Raw genomic sequence first — 17,347 nt, 5'->3', positions numbered from 1 at the left:
TAAATAAATAAATATTATTATATATAATTTTAATAAATAATATAATATATTTAATTATACTTTATTTAATTATATTTATATTATACTTTATACCTATACTTAAATAAATAATTAATTATATTATACTTATATAATTTTAATATATTCTTATAAATCTTATATAGTTTATATAATAAATTATTTAATTTATTAAGTTATAAATATAAATAAAAATATAAATATAATTTTTATTATTATTAAAAATAATAATAAAAAGGATTATAATTTATTATATATTATTAATTATAAAGAGAGAATTAATAGTTTAATATAAAAGTTATAAAAATAAAAGAGTATTAAAGTTATAAAAATAAAAGTAGTTATTATAATTATTATAAAGATTTAATTAATATATTTATAATTAAATTACTTAATAAAAGGTTTATATATAATTTATATAATAGATATAGTTATAATTATATAGTTTTAAATATCTTAAAACTATATAATTATAATTTAATTTCCTTTAATAAAGTTTTAAATATTCTAAAACTTTATTATAATTAATTATAATATAAATATCACTACTTATAAAGAGAGTTTTAACTATTTTAAGGATTCTTCTTATAATAATAATAGCGACCTACCTCTTTAACCTTATTATTCTATAATTATTAAATAATTACTAATTAATATTAATTAACTTTTTATATATATATATAAAAAGAATAAAGGTTATTTATAATATAGTTATATTTATTTTAATTATATATATATTACCTTTTTAAAAGGTATAGTAAAGCTACGCTTAATAAGGTAACCTACTTAGTGTACTTACTTATATAAATAGGTACACCCTACTTACTACTATTAACCTATTAGATTAACTTAATTTATAATAACTTTATTTAAAAGTTATTTTTTAATTTAATAAATTAATTAAATAATTATTTTTAAATAATTTTATTTATAAAGTTAATAGTTTTTAAATTTATTAAATAAATATTTATTAAATAAAATTAGAATTTATATTTAATTTTTAAAAGAATAATAATTTTATTTTTATTTATTTTTATTAACTTATATTTATAAAAGTTTAAATTATATAATAATTTTATATATAAACTATTTATATTTTTAATTTTATTATTAAATTAAAATAAATAGTTAAAGTTTTAAAATAAAATATAATATATTTTAAAATTAATTTAATTAAATTTATTAAATAAAACTTTTATAATAACTTTATAATTTATTACATTTATAATATTATTTATTATTAAAAATACTTTTATATATTAGTATATTAAGTTATATTTAATTAGTTTAAATTAATATTATTAATTTATTAAAAGTTAAAGTTATTATAAATTATAAGTTATTTAATTTTAATATTATTAAATATTATATATAAAGTTATTATAATTTAAACTTTTAAATTAATTAAAATAAATAAAGATAAAAGTTATTATTCTTTTAAAGGTTTTAACTCTATTTTATAAATAAATATTTATTAAATAAAACTATTTAAAAATAATTACTTAATTAACTTATTAAATTAAAAGATAATCTTTAAATAAAATAACTATACTTTATTATTATATATAATATTTAAGTTTATAGTTTTAATAACTTTATAAAAGAAATAATTATTAATAATTAAATTTATAATTATATAAAAATAAATCTCTATTTTAAAAAATTATTAATATTTAAAATAATTAATATATTTTTAAAAAGTTAAGAAATTATAAGTTTAATTTAAAAAAATTAAAATTTATAAGAATTTTAAATTTAAGCTTAAAAACTCCTTTAAATTTAATTTTCTTAAAAGAAAATATTAAAGAAGTTAAAAATTTTTAAATAAAATTAAAATTAAATAAAATTATAATAATATAATATAATTAAATAAAAACTAATTATAAAATTATAATTATAAATCTTTTAACTTTATATTTAAAAGAATAATTTTATATATAATATTTAATAATATTAAAATTAATTTATAATTTATAATAACTTTAATTTTTAATAAATTAATTTATATTAAAGTTAATAATATTAATTTAAATTAATTAAATATAACTTAATATATTAATATAAAAATATTTTTAATAATAAATAATATTATAAATAATTATAAAATTATTATAAAAATTTTATATAATAAATTTAATTAAATTAATTTTAAAAATATATTATATTTTATTCTTTTAAACGTTAATTATTTACTTTTAATTTATTAATAAAATTAAAAATATAAATACTTTATATATTTTTAAATATATATAAAATAAAAATAAATTATTTAAATATTTTAAATAATTAAAAATAATTTAAATAATTTTAAAATTAAAAATAAATAATAAACTTAAAGATTTTAATAATTATATATAATATAAAATTATATAATATATTAATTTTAAACAATTTATTTAAATAATTAATTAAACTATATAGTTATAATATATTAATATATAGTAGATAGGTATAGCTTAAGTAGGGATATAAGCGTGAGAGCTCCGAGCCTAACGGGCCCAACAAAGCTCTCACGCGCGCTTATTCCGAGTGTGGCCGGGCACACTTAGGATCTACGGGATACGAAAGAAATGGTAGCATGACAGTCGATTTCGGTGACGCGGGGTCCGCGAGGCCATACCTGAAGCTTATCTTGACGCCTGGGAACCTAATTCCTGGCTGATTCAAAACCTGGTATCACCCGGAAAGTCCTTTTCCTGTCATCGCCCACGCCCCCAAAACCCGTCATCATGATGTCTCCTATCCGCGCGGGGTACTGTGCCGCGAGGCAAGGCTAGAAACCGCCATTCAACCCTACCGCAATCCATCGTTTATACTAATAATCAATCTAAAGGATGTAGAGGTCTATAATGCGGCCCGTGACGGCTTTCTCACTATAGTCGACGAGGTTACCAAGGATGCAACCAACCTTCCTGTTGACCCCAATAAGCCTGGCTATGTTAATATGACCTAGTTTGATTAGAAGCGTGATGCTGTTGTGGCTGCGATTGAGAAGATGTGCAACCAGACAGCCTTCATCCGCCGGGAGACCAACCGCCTCGACGACGAGGGTCGACTTATCTGGCGTCCCTAGGGCTCCCGTCTTATGGAGCTTGACGAGGAGCTCTTCGTCATGTGCGTCATTGACCTGGTGGCCATGTCGGGTTACCACGCTCGCGTCCTGGTTTGAAGCCGAGGGTCGACTGGTGTGTTGTGATTGGGGCTGGGATTGATTATTAGTATAGAGTAGACCTTGATTCCTAGATTATCATACCATAGTGTGGTTCCAGCCAGGGTTACGAGACAGGCTCTCACGCAGCTCCTAAGCACGGTAGTAGGATGCTAGGACAGCCTCCTAGATCTTATCCTAGGTTGTAATATTCGCGACTAGATATATTTAAAAAGAACAAATAAATTAAATAAAAGAATATTTAATTAAAAATTATTTTTTTAATTAAATAAAATATTATAAATGTTTTAAAAATATTTAAAATAATTTTTAATTTTATAATTAAATATTAAAAATTATTAAAATATTTTTAAAATATTATAAAAAATTAAAATATATTTATATATTTAAAATTATTTATTAAAAAATCTTAAAATTAATAAATTATAAATATATTAATTAAATTAATTAATTATAAATAAAATAAATTATTATTTTATAATTAATTAAATTAATATTAATAAATTAATTAAATTTAAAATAATATAAAATAAAATAATTAATATTTTTAAAAATAATAAATAAATTTATTACTTTAATTAAATATTATATTATAATATTTATTATAATTAAAAGTATTTTAATATATTAATTTAAAATTAAATAATTTATAAATATAATATAAATACTTTAACTTTATATAAATAAAGTAAATATATAACTTATAATTCTTAAAAAGTTATTTTATAAAAGATTATTTTATAAAAGGTTATTTTATAAAAAGTTATTCTATAAAAGGTTATCTTATAGAAGCTTATTTTATAAAAGGTTATTCTATAAAAGGTTATTTTATAAGATATTATTTTATAGAAGGTTATTTTATAAAAGGTTATCTTATAAAAGGTTATCCTATAGGAGGTTATCCTATAAGAGGTTGTTCTATAAGAGGTTGTTCTATAGGAGGTTATCCTATAAGAGGTTGTCCTGTTGGAGGTTGTCCTGTTAGAGGTTGTCCTATAAGAGGTTGTCCTATAAGAGGTTGTCCTGTTGGAGGTTGTGACGTAGGGGTGTTGTCAGACAGGGTCCGCCATCAACGCAAGAACACAAAGCATGCCTTCAAGGCCGTGAATAGTGCCCGTGACCAGCTTGACGCCATGGCCAAGAATATGGACAAGACCCGTGAATTACTTAAGGGTCTTAAGGTGGCTGGTAACAGCCCCAATGGCAACGAGCTTGGCCATATGTCAACCAAGATTAATTCTATCCATAACAGGCTTGACTCCCTAATTGTCGTAAGGCAGGTGCGTCTTAGATAGTACATAGCAGGCACTCTCATAGGAGCGAGAGTAGGCTCAAAACTTAGCCAGAACAACACCACCAAATACACACAATTACTCCTACAAACATTTATAACAGACCTATTGACACTAATGCTGGAAAAGCCAGACCCAGCACTAAGCAACCACCACATAGGGTTACTCATCTCAACTAACTATAAGGCTAGCGATATTAGTCCTATTGTAAATCCAAAAGTGTTGTATTCTAGATTGTTACAGGTAGAGAATCATGCTCACCTGGTTGACCTTGCATCCAGTGAGAATAAAGTAGCGCCGATTAGTATTGGCGTCGTTGCCCTTAGGGTGGACCAGGACGGACTCCCATTTTCCGTAGTTGAGAGACATATTTTCCCAGTAGATACTTAAACTAGGTGTCAGTCAACACCATACAGCCTTTCCCCTATTGAAAATCCATAGTTATCGCAAGGTCGAGCTTATAACCGTAACTTAACGTAGACTGTAGGCTGACGCAGACTGTAGGCTGACGCAGACTGTAGGCTGGTACTGCCGTCGACCGAGGTGTGTGTTTTTGCTCCCGGCGACCCGAGGGTGATTCCGTCGACTCGAGGGTGATTCCGTCGACTCGAGGGTGATTCCGTCAACTCAAGGTATAATGCCGTCAACGCGATGGTACTGCCACCAACGCAGACATGTTAAGTTAGTGGACCGGTCTGCGCACATCCCCACCAACGCACATTATTTCTAAAATATATAATATATTATTATTAATTCTATATATATTTTAAAAATCTATATTAAATATATAATATTATTTTATTTAAATAATATATAATAAAATAGAAATAATTTTATTAATATTTAAATTAATAATAATAAATTAAATTATATAAAATTTATAATTTAGTTTATAAATAAATATATTAAAATACTTTATAAAAAATAAGTTATTTTATTAAAATCTTTATATTTTATTTATATATAGAAATACTTTTATATTAAAAGAAAAGTTAATATTTTTAAAAGATTATTAAAAATTAGAACTCCTTTTTTAAGTTTCTTTATTAAATATAAAAATATTTTTATAAACTTTAAATTATTAAAAAAATATTTATTAATAATATATATTACTTATTATATATATATAAAATCTATTAAAAATATAAGAATTAAAATTTAAAATAATTCTATTTATAGAAAATTAATAGAATTAATTATTAAAGATTTAAAAGAGTGGGGTAAATCTCTCTATTATTTCTACTCTACTTTTCTTAAATCTTTAATAATTAATTCTAATAAATTTCTATAAATAGAAACTTTAAAAATATATGTAAATATTATAATAATATATATTTTTATAATAAAACTTATATTATTATTTAATTTAATTAAATTATAAATTAAATTTTAATATCTTAACTAATTTATATATTAATTACTAGTTAATTAATTAAGAAAGAAAATATTAAAGTTTAATAATTTATTTTTAATATATAATAATAATAAATTAATAATTTAAATTTTTTTTATTATAAATAAAAAATCTAGTTTTTAATAGTATTAAATTTATTTATATAATATTTTTATAGAATTAAATAAAGTATAGTGAAAATCAACCTTTTTAGTGGGAAATGCGTGTGCGTTGGTGGGGATGTGCGCAGACCGGTCCACTAACTTACTAATCATCTCAACTAACCATAAGGTTATAGATATCTCTGTAAGGTTCTCTAGGGAATACGTTCCTAATTTTAATAAGCTATTCAAAAAGGTTGGAACCATCAAGACAGCTATCACACAACAAGTCCCTAAGTTCAACCAGCTATAATCTGCTATCATGGGGCGCCCTGCCTGCAGAAGGTTGGTTTTGGGTGCCTGCAGGGGCTTGCTTACATAACTAGACTACAGATCCACACCGTGACAAGGGATTGAGAACAATCCCACTGAGACTGATAAGATAACTAGAGGCGCCCGGACCACCCGTTAGGGGACCAGGCAGCTGTCCAACACTAGGGCTAAACTGGAAGGCGGTCTTAAAACGGACGCAGGGTGGCAGAATCCTCCCCCATCGAATATTTAAACCCAGCTGCCCTCCCACCTTTTCCATTCTTCTTTCTCTCTTTCCTTTCTTCATACTTACCTTGTCTGACTACCGGTTGATCAAGAATAACTGGTAGTAGGTTGGAAAGCCTGCATAGCACATCGTGGCGCTGACCAGTCTGGTTTGTCCTTCGGGGCCGACCTGGGCGGAATTTTTGATATCCCAATCAGTTTGCCTGATGCCTTTTTCATCTTGCCTCATCCGCTTGCGGGTGACATCATGAAGAAGCAGTCACCACCGACCTACCGTACCTGCCGTTGTAATGTTGTTGCCTGGGGGTTGCCGCACACCCCCGGAAGAAGGGCAAGAACAAGGCAGTCCGTTTCTCATGTAACTTATCGGTGTCAAACGTGTTCATAAATCTACCTACGTAATTATCCAGCTCCCCCCAGCTCAAAGTCAGGTGCCTTGGTGGTGGGCGGCGGTAACGGAGAGGGAGCTGCTATGAATAACAATCAGAAGGAGCTACTGCGAATGAAAATCAGAAGGAGCTACTGCGAATAAGAATCAGAAGGAGCTATTGCGAATAAGAATCAGAAGGAGCTGCTACGAATGAGAATCAGAAGGACCTGCTGCTCGCAGCAGCCAGACCTACATGGCCGCGATCAGGGCCGCGATCGCGGCGCCAAACCGTCCACTCCATGCGGGAGACTGGCATCAACAACCTCCTACAGCACAAGCTCCTGTAGGATAACCTACTCTAGGACCAGTGGGTGAGCCGGCCGAGGCAGTTAGGTTTATCTCGATATAGGCAGTAGACTACCCAGGCCAGCGGCCAGGATGCTGCAGGTCCCCGGCCTCGTTGTCCTCCCGACCGCTACAGTTGGACGGACCGGAGACATCTGCCAGAATGCCCACAACCTGGAGGGCATCCCGCTCACAACGAACGGCCTTCACCTCATAACCTGTTCTAAAGATAGAAATATAATGGAAACTAGTATACATATATAATGTGGTTGTAGAAGAACCGTGGTGCCAACATGAATGGTTTTGGTGGTACTTGGTAGCGGCGGTTTCCTCTGCTGGGCAGGCGGCCGTTGGCGCGTCGGCGGCAGGCACAGTGGCTGGGGCCGCAGCTACCTCAACTGGAGGGTGCATGTGGTGAATCAGGAAGGCACGACCGGGCGAAGTGCAGCCAGCAGGCCATTGCCGTCTTCATTGTCGAGACCAGTCCCATGGAACAACATCTACAGCAGCTCGACTGCTTGAGCGGGACCTCGAAGGGGAGCACTTGAGTGCCCGCCTGCCAGCGCCAAGGCATCTATCTTTTGGCCTCGACACACGGTCGCCCACAACTGCTGACAGCTCAAGGCTCGACCCAAGCACCACCGCCCATCATCACCATGGGCAGACACGGCCCCCTGACGTCCATGGCCCTGGGCCGCTCGCCCTACGACGACATCATCATGGGCGAGGGCGAGGGCGACCCGCGCGCGCCTCTGCAGATGTACGACGAGCGCGGCAGGCCCGTCAACCCTGAGACGCGTCGCATCAACCGCGACATCATCCGCTCTCACAACGAGGTCATGCTGGTCATCGGCGTCGTCGAGGCCGAGAACAGCATCGACGAGGTCCGCGCCGAGCGTGCCCGCCACATCGCCCACCTGCAGCACGACACCCGCCTTGCCCACCGCTTCGAGTGGGCCTCGCGCGCCTGCGAGCTCGCCGGCGTCTGGGGCATCGCCGGCTTGCGCCACCGCATCCTGCTCTACCGCGAGTACTCGCACGTCCCCGTCCCGCGCCTGCCCTGGCATGAGCTGCAGCAGCGGTCGCTGCGCAAGCTGTTGTGGGATGGGCTGCCCGCTTTCGTCGTGGCAAACGCCATGGAGCTGCCTTTCTTCGGCCGGCGTATCATGAGCAGCACTGCTCTGAAATGGGGCTTCACCTACATCCAGACGATGCTCAAGGCCTGGATCTTCTTGTCCCGCACTTCACTCCTGCCCGCATCGGCTTCGTCTTGGTTCCCCGGCTGCAAGTACTTCATCCCGTTCACCTCGTCATCTATCATCCCTCCATGCCCTCTACCCACCGCGCTCACCTCTCGATCCGTGGCTTCATGGCTGGGAAGCGTCGGTCTTGCTCTCGCCCCGGTCCTGGGTCTATGGTTCTCGGAAGGTCTGGTCGACTGGGTGAGGGAGTTCTTCTATGAGGTCTTCTACGATCTTCTCCCGAACCCATCAGGCCCAGAACTAAGCCCAGTCTTATCCAATGCCATCGTTCAACGAGCTACCACCAATGCAGACGACCCTGCCCAGCCTCAAACACCGCCAGGCCCTGTGCCCACCCTCTCGAACGCCGCCGAATCCCTACCCGTTCGCGTTGGAGGTGATTCGGATGGGGCCACGCCTGGCGAAGCAAACGTGTGGGAGGTGCCTCAGACGGCGGATGCTCCAGCCCCGCCGGCATCGGATCCTGATGCTCCCCCCCGAGAACGCAGCCAGTCTCCCCCGGCACGAAATAGCAGAGCCGGCCGGCCCGACACGCGCCGGCGTTCCAGCCATCGCCCCCAGCCATTCCAGACCGCCGATACCGACGATTTTACCGATGAGGACGAGGATGCCAACGAGATTGTTTCAGCCACGCTCATTAGCTTTGACGTCGAGAACAACCCCGAGAACCCAGATCCCAACGACGCCAATATCCCACCGGGAGTCTGGTCCGCAGAGCTGAGACCCAATCCGGGCAACGACTCACAGGGTGGGGGCGGAGGGTCCGGCGGCCCTGGCGACCGTAACGGCGAGGACCGGTCCCGGCGCACGCCAAGGCTGTACAGAGACAATGCCCTGACGCGGCTTCCCGCGACCCTTGCGGCCGATATGCTGGCCCGCCGGGCCGCCTCGCTACTCCTCGCGCCCATGGAGGCCATGATGCTGAGGTACATTGCTGAGAGCTGGTGCCGGCCGAGGGGCCTATCAACGGCGAGCATTGGGGGTTTCTCGCGGGGTGTGGTGCTGAACCTGCTAGCGGTTGAAATCGTTCACTTCCTGTTTGACGCCGATTTGTGGGCGTCCATCTCAATGGTGTCGAATGAGTTCGTCATCTCGTCTGCGGAGTGGGAGAAGTTGCAGAAGGAGGAGCAGGAGAGACAGCAGCGACAGCAGCAGCAGCCAGAGGAAAGGGCCGTCGGGAGACCAGAAAATTCTGGAGTGAGGAATGAGCCAACGGGCTAGAGACTCGGGCGAATTCGTCGCCGCATTTCTCGAGACAAACGAGTCGTCCCTGCAGGTGGACGAACCTCTCAAACCTGCCACTTTACGAATTGCTCTGGCAATCTATTTTTTTGACATACAATCTGACCGGGGGATTTGAACCTCTGGACCTCGCGAGAGTGATGATCAATCGCTTTCCCGAGTCGCGAAGTTCCTCAGCTTGGAGGGATCTCTTTATACAGTGGCGGGCACAAGACGGTGATTTCCCGCGGGGAAATGTTCTGGATGCAGTCATCGCTGACCTTGGGAACTCAAATGAAAGTGAAGGATTGGTACCCGTCGTTGAGGCATTGAGCAGAGCCTTGCAGGCGTCACATGATCCGCGGGCACCAAGTCCAGGCAACAGTGCAGGATGCTGAACTCCCAGTTCAGATGGAGACCGATTAATGCTGGTTATGAGCACCATTGTGCTAGCGTCTTAGGAACGTTAAGCTACTGAAGGCGTGGGTATGGGTCATATCACAGGGGTTGCCCTCGGCCTGAGGTGCTTATCCAGCTTCGTGCTGTGACGCAAGTACGCGTACAGTTCGACTATCGCACAAACCATTACAGCAATACAGCTACGTAGAAGGATGAAAGAAAATTATACACTTCCTCGTAGAGCCCCTACGGGCTTGCCTATCTCCGGTCTACTGTTCTATGGGAAGTCATTTTGTAGAACACCCTGCTGGGGATTTTCCTTGCGAGACTGTTCTGTAAGAGCTTGGGTTTAGATGCTGTGCTCACACAGCGGGCATCAATGCTCGCGGCGTTTATGGGAGCATAACGTTGAGTGCTCTGCTCTGGCATGGAGGCGGTTCTTAGTGATCGATAACCCTCTTAAAAGTAGCACGTCCAGCGTAACTAGAAAGGACCTCCTAAGGCTGCTACAGTCTCACGTTAACGGGTCGAAACAAGGATGCTCAGGTGCGGGTCGGGTTCCAGCGTCGCGGTGCAGTGGCTTCCGCTGGCGGGGTCCGGCGTGGAATATGTCTATTTTAGGTAGTTCTCCCAACCACCTGTCAGCATGAAATCCCAGTTCGGCTCCGCGGCCTTCGCACGACAGATCCTAGCAAAATATTATATAATCCGAGAACTTGACGGAGTGTCCGATTCTGTTGTATGCTGTTTATCAAGTGCCACGGCCTGCTTTCAGACGTGCCGGTCACCCATACTCTGATCTATTGCTTCTTGACAACCTAATTCGTTTCTGACGGCCCACAGACGGCCCACCCAGAACCACTTGGGCATTGGAAGGAACGAAATATCATGACTGCAAGCAAGTACGGCCCCGAGGTGCAAAAGGTGCCGGCCAACACTCCAGTCGAAGATATCATATACCTCCTCAAACGAGATGGTGGAGTCTTTGTCAAGGGCCTCGTCCCCGCTGCCGATGTTGACAAGGCTTTTGAGGATTGCCGGGCAAGGCTCGAATCTGATGTCGAGTGGAATGGTCAATTCTTCCCTAGTATGTGAGGCGAATGCACGCACAAGCTCTTGCATTTTCACCTATTCTCTTCGCATCACCTTTACCCATACTGACCTGATCCTGTCTAACTGCCGGTCGATCACAAACAACACCACTCTTTCCGCCCATCATTTTCTCGCCATTTGGCTGACAATACATACTTTCTCTTCCGCACCCCGCAGAAGAGACACAGCGCGCCCCGTCGCTGCTCAAGCATAGCCCAACTTATGCGCGGACGCAAATGATGAATCCGCTCTACCAGAAAGTGGTAGAGCACTTCCTCACGACTCGCAGCTGGTTCTGGTGGGGCAATGAGAAGAAGGAGTCGGTGTCCAAGCCATATGTACATTCGTGTACGGCAATGAGCATCGGACCGGGGGGCAAGGCCCAGCCACTCCACCGGGATGACTACATCAGTCATAACTACCATTCTGAGATTGACGCCTGGGATGACGAGCGGGACAAGAATCGCGAGACGGCGGTGGGCTTGTTCGTCGCTGGGTGCAAGGTGACCAAGGAGAACGGGGGAACACAGTTTATTCCTCGATCACATCTGTGGTGAGTCCTTATTACCTAGGTAGTCCTGTCCGGGGCCCCGTCTGCCTGTTATTATTATTGTTCTCTGCGGTCTACACCCGTGCCATTTCAAGTCCAGCCTGCGATTGGCATTCGTCCGATTTTCCAAGTTTTGACGTCTTGCACTAACATACTTTCACACCTCGAGGGGAACCGACCGGCACATGCCTCCACGCGTGGAAGAGTGTATTTTTGCCGAGATGGAAAAGGGCGACGCGTTCATCATGCTGGCATCGGCATACCATGGAGGCGGGAACAACACTACCAAGGACGAGCGGCGGCTGATGTTTGCCACATTTTCGGTTCGTGGCTACATGCGACAGGAGGAGAACCAGTACCTGGCGGTACCCCAGGATGTTGCCAAGAAGTTTGACCGGGACATACAGGAGTTTATGGGCTACTCGATGAGCGACCCGGCCGGTGGCTTTGTGGAGGAGATGGATCCCATCTTCGTGCTGCGGCCCGAGGAAGACAAGGGGCCTAAAGACTTCTGAGATCATGGGACGACAAACGTTCTAGTGTCACCCGATTGTGTTGTGTTCATTTTTTAATATCTGACCAGCTAGCTTTCGAGGTTCATAATTCTTAAGACGCGATAGTATATGTCCGTACAGTCCTACTAACACCGCTCTGAACTGGTTCAAAAGCAAGCGTATTCCCTTGGGATCAATTGATACAAGTCGACAATGAACACGTGAAATTGTAGAAAAAGTACCATCCCCCCCCCCCCCCAAAAAAATGAAGCCTGAATTGATTTGAGGACACATACCCCACTCTGCCAGACCCACAGGAATGATCCACTCTACCTAGGTAGGGCAGTGTTCTGTGCCTCAAACCAAGCCTCTGAGGGCCCTGCTTACTTTCCCTGCTACATCTTTACACTCAACTTGTGGTTCCGTGGGATAAGAGCATCTGTATATGCTAGCCACCAGCTGGGACGTACTGAATCCAATCTCCAACAACTATAGCTGCTCTTCCAAGACTGAGATGTTACGGGAAGCTGGAGCCCACCTTCGTATGAAGTATAAGCTGTATGGCAGCTACATATGTACCTATGTAGAGCATTGCGTTGGAGAAAGATTATTGTTGGACAAGTGTTCACGCCACTGTGGAAATACGAGGTCATATTCATGTACATGCACTGTTGCGGAACGAAGATCTGTCCGAATGACTGCTCGCTCCTGAAAGTGACATGCTGCGGCTCGTTGTATTGCCTATTTAGGCAAAACACTCGGGTAGTTTCGGCCACCGCCTACAGTGTAACGCCAATGCTTCACAGGGCTGGCTGGGAAACGTACCCTTTTCAACAGCCCCCGCTACTCGCCAAACACCACACTCTAATAAGCAACAGCAGCAGCAGAACAATATGTCAGGCAGGATCAAGATGGCAAGAGGCTCGAAGGCCATCCGCAAAGGTCAGTCGACGAGGCAGCTTCTTCGATATTTCGACCCCTCGCCAAGCACCCGCGTATTTTCCAGGTATCCACAAGGGAAACTGTCTCCGCATTTGGCTAAACTCCCAACTCGCCAGCTGATTGAGTTGCGCACAAGTTGCTGACGTTGACCCGTCCAAGATCCGGCCTGTGGAACGTGCCGCAAGAAATGTCGCAAGTGTGACCGCTCTCGGCCCATCTGCAACAGGTGCAAGGCCAAGGGACTCCATTGCGAGGGCTATCCGCCAAGATTCCAGTTCTGCGAGCTTGCGACGCCAGTAGCAGAGGGTGGTACCAACGCAGACACGGCCCCGGCCCCGGCCCCAGCCCCGTTTACCGCCCCGGTTCCGCCCCCAGTTTCGAGTCCCGGTGACCGGATCAGCGCCATAGCCAGCCCTAGGGAACCAAGATTGGACGCCTTGCACAGTACCGAGCCCGTTGCCCGGCGGAGCCCTCCGCTCCCGCTTTGGCAAACTGATTTCTCTCCATTGGCACAGGATGCCCATACCGAAGGCGCTTCGCCGCCCGATGCTCATCTGCTCGATGACATGCTCCTGAGTAGTGATACTCAGGAGCTACTCAGGTACTGTAAGTATGTCGTCTTTTGTGCCATACACTAAGAGATATCTGTGGTCCTTTTGCTCCGTTTCCCCCGATGACTCACCTGCTATGTGGCTAACAAGATGGCATATATCCCTAGTTGATGAAGAACTGACTCCCGGTTTAACCATCGTTGTTGATGGTACCGAGAACCTCTTCCGTCGCTATCTCCTACCGCTTGTGTACCAGCATGTGGGCGTCCTGCATGCGGTGCTCGGCCTGGTCGCGTGCCACCTGCGGTCCTCCAAGCGAGATATGAGAAAGGCAACCGAGGCTGATGCACTGTGCCACCGAGTGGCTGCCCTCCGCATCCTGGGATCGTTGCTCGCTCAAGAGGAGAGCCAGGGTCTCAAGGCAGCTGAGGAGGAGGCGGTTCTCGCCATGATCCTGCTGCTGATCTTCCATGACGTGCGTCAAACCCCTGGGCTCCAAGATGGCCGCATGCCAAGTTCCCGAAGCCATGGCACGCTGATACATGCAGGCTAGATCTGCGAGATGGGTCTATCTACCCATGGAACCCACCTGAATGGGGTGAACTTCCTGTGCCGGAAGATTGCATCTGGCTCGAATCTGTCCAACAGATCCGACTCGATTCAGTTCTTCTTGGCAGCATTAGCCTGGTGAGTATATCTTAACCATCCTCCCATCCTGGCGCAGCCCTCCTGCTAGGACGTCAGTCCTCGGAACTAACCGATCCTTGCCTTATTGTCGCAGGCTAGACGTCCTCCGAGGCTTTAGCGGAGCAGAAAAGCTCACATACTCGGACGACGTACGGAAATTCGTCCTCGAGAACGGACGAGTCAGCCTCCACACCCTTGTGGGCTGCCCGCCGAGCATCTTCCAACGCATCGGGACCGTCCTCGAAGCCGCCAAGGGCTGGTTGGCGGGCACTGTGGCAAACGTAGAGTTCCACGCCGTACTACGGGATGCGGACAAGTATCTTCGCGAGCTGGAGCTCGACGAGGCCGAGTACCCGACGCAACACCCGGAATGGCGGCAACTGGCCGAGGCGTACCGGCACGCGTGCCTGCTGCGGGTGATGCGGTGGCCCGACACCTTCGCAGTCCCATGCGAGGACCCTAAGATCAAGGCATCGGTGGCAGCCATACTAGACGCGCGTGCCAACATCTCGGCCAGCTCACCTTTCTCCAAGCGAATGTTATTCCCCTTGTTCCTCGCGGCGGCGGACACGACGGTCCCTCATCAGCTGCACTACGCGTCCATGTCGATCAACGAGATCAGGAAGTCGACAGGCTTCTCGCACCCGGCCATGAAGACGGTCCTGGAGCACGTGTGGGAGGAGAGAAGGTCCAACACGAGGGGTTGGGCCAACGTTCCTTGGATGGAGTGGGTTAGTAGCAGTTGCATCCAACGCACCTTCCATGTCAGCAATGGCGATGACGACTAGTTGACTGACCTGGCGTTTAGACGTGTTCCGCAAGCTTGCAGAAGCAACACGCGTATCTGTTCTTTTGACCGCCGATGGGTCGGGAACAGCATTCACCTATGTAAGCAACGAGGCCCAACCTGGTTGGACTATGACCGTGGCGAATGCAGAGTGAAAGATCCGAAGTAGTCCCTGCCTGAGTGGAGGTGGTTGGAAGTATTTCCGAAAGAGGTTAATCCCATTTTGGAACCTCACTTTGTCCTCATAATCGGGGTCGGAGCGAGCCGAGTCTACACCATATAGCATGGTCCGTACCTGCCAATTGCAGCCCATGCCAGTGCAGCCTGCTTGCTCCACTGTATTTATTCAAACTTCTCAACCTACATTGACGGACGGGTCATACTTTCCCGCAAACTCTATCCCAGAACCCCAGCAGATAACATTGAATCGCCCTAGCAATGGCTGCCACAGAGAAGAACGCCCAGGAGCTCGAGAAGGCCTCGAAGCTCAGCAATATCCCCAAAGGGGAGCAGTACGAGAGGATGATCTCAGGCATGCTGTGAGTAGAAGACATGATATAAATCAGCGAAGCCCTTGATCCCAGGCCCGACCCCCAGAAATACCTGCCTGCCCCTCTCGACACCTAACGACCACCAACTGCATCGTCAACGGACCCCCCGCCCCACACCTGCTTCTTCCATCACGCTAACACTCGCTGGTCTCGCCCACACAGCTACGACTCGTTCGTACCTGAGTTACAGTCGGCGCGGTTTGCGGCGAGGGCATGGATGCACAAGTACAACAATTACTTCCCCTCGGATCCGGCCGCGGGGTTCGAGACGCTTGAGAAGGAGCGACACCAGATGCTGAAGCAGCTAATGGGCCGGGTGGGCGACGAGGTGTTTATCGAGCCGCCGTTGCAGGTTGACTATGGCTCCAACATCAGCCTCGGGAACCGCTTCTACGCCAACTTCAACCTGACCATCCTCGACTGTGCACTTGTCACCATCGGAGACCGCGTCATGATCGGCCCCAACGTCTCCATCCTGGCTGCCACGCACGAGGTTGAGGTCGAGAGCCGCCGCGCAAACATCGAGTTCGCCAAGCCCATCACCATTGGCAATGACTGCTGGATCGGTGGCCACTCGGTCATCTTACCCGGCGTGACTATCGGCGACGGCGTCACCATTGCGGCCTGCTCGGTTGTCACGAGAGACATTCCGTCTTGGAGCGTCGCAATGGGAACCCCAGCTCGTGTTACCAAGAAGGTAAAGCCGATGGAAGACAGCCAAAAAGAGCAAAAGTGACCGTGGTCTGGTCCCTTGCATGCTGTCCTTGCAAAATAAAGAGGCCGAGTCCATACGAGTATGGCACCCAAACCAATAATAGGCTGGGGTGGCCAAGATTGAGGCAGAGAAAGGAAGATGGGGTAGTACGTCTCAGAGATGAACGAACAGAAAAGGAAGAGGTGACATACAAGCTAGACCAAGACCGCATAAGCAAAGCAATTCCATACAGATGTTTGCAATGAGGCAGCACCCAGCATGGTTAGGAGAGCAGCATGCCTCTCCTGTGATGGGTTGCTCAAGTGTGAGGGGATGAAATTACTTAAGTAACTAATGAGATCCACATGTGGACGCTGCTTTTGATATTTCGATCAGTCCAGTTACATGAAGTTGAGAGCAGCTGGGAAAAGCCCACTAACTATGCATCTCGGCGATTCTGCTGATGTCTGCCTGCATGGCAACAGTCACGATGCCGTAGCCATGGATAGTCTTACCTAGGCAACAAGATTCCTTGAGCGCTCACGACCGTGGTATTTCCGTGGTATTTCACATGGTCGACATTGATGGCCATTTGTTCAGATAATCAGATTATTTTGCTCCAGGCTTGTTGTCTCATTATGTTAGAGTCACTGAACATGATGAAATTAGTAATTCAATAAACACCAGGATAAGCGAGCGAGTAAATAGCACAGCTTAGATTATACTAACAGCATAACTAGTCTAGAACTTCTAAAGTTCTGGCTGGATTTCACAATCCCAGAATTACCAGCAGCAAGATTAAATTCCCAATCTGCCGGCCAATCCTTTGATACTCTGTTACATATTCCATCCTCGTATCTGTAAGGCTTCA

The 17,347-nt window shown here is 43.1% G+C and overlaps 4 protein-coding genes across 4 annotated transcripts; all 4 read left to right on the top strand.

Annotated features, from left to right (window-relative positions):
• Nucleotides 1-7,580: 7,580 nt before the first annotated feature.
• On the top strand, nucleotides 7,581-10,366 carry KVR01_010226 (uncharacterized protein). The gene has a single exon (XM_044794916.1). It carries the CDS (start codon nucleotides 7,903-7,905, stop codon nucleotides 9,727-9,729), a length of 1,827 nt encoding a protein of 608 aa, XP_044640385.1. The 5' UTR covers nucleotides 7,581-7,902; the 3' UTR covers nucleotides 9,730-10,366.
• Nucleotides 10,367-10,809: 443 nt separating this feature from the next.
• On the top strand, nucleotides 10,810-12,396 carry KVR01_010319 (uncharacterized protein). Its single transcript, XM_044782557.1, has 3 exons — nucleotides 10,810-11,215; nucleotides 11,398-11,773; nucleotides 11,940-12,396. The coding sequence occupies exons 1-3, from the start codon at nucleotides 11,017-11,019 to the stop codon at nucleotides 12,283-12,285; spliced, it is 921 nt and encodes a 306-aa protein (XP_044640478.1). The 5' UTR covers nucleotides 10,810-11,016; the 3' UTR covers nucleotides 12,286-12,396.
• Nucleotides 12,397-13,175: 779 nt separating this feature from the next.
• On the top strand, nucleotides 13,176-15,232 carry KVR01_010362 (uncharacterized protein; the record flags this gene model as incomplete). Its single annotated transcript, XM_044792031.1, has 5 exons — nucleotides 13,176-13,206; nucleotides 13,366-13,812; nucleotides 13,925-14,232; nucleotides 14,311-14,444; nucleotides 14,539-15,232. 5 exons carry the CDS (start codon nucleotides 13,176-13,178, stop codon nucleotides 15,230-15,232), a joined length of 1,614 nt encoding a protein of 537 aa, XP_044640521.1.
• Nucleotides 15,233-15,669: 437 nt separating this feature from the next.
• KVR01_010593 (uncharacterized protein) lies at nucleotides 15,670-16,518 on the top strand (the record flags this gene model as incomplete). Its single annotated transcript, XM_044782152.1, has 2 exons — nucleotides 15,670-15,770; nucleotides 15,945-16,518. The coding sequence occupies 2 exons, from the start codon at nucleotides 15,670-15,672 to the stop codon at nucleotides 16,516-16,518; spliced, it is 675 nt and encodes a 224-aa protein (XP_044640752.1).
• Between the last annotated feature and the right edge of the window lie 829 nt (nucleotides 16,519-17,347).

This window comes from Diaporthe batatas (genome assembly GCF_019321695.1).
Source record: "Diaporthe batatas strain CRI 302-4 chromosome Unknown Contig00013, whole genome shotgun sequence".
In the NCBI taxonomy this organism is placed as follows: Eukaryota; Fungi; Ascomycota; class Sordariomycetes; order Diaporthales; family Diaporthaceae; genus Diaporthe; species Diaporthe batatas.
The sequence above is the reverse complement of the archived record's forward strand: the minus strand, read 5'-3'. Positions and strand labels throughout refer to the sequence as shown.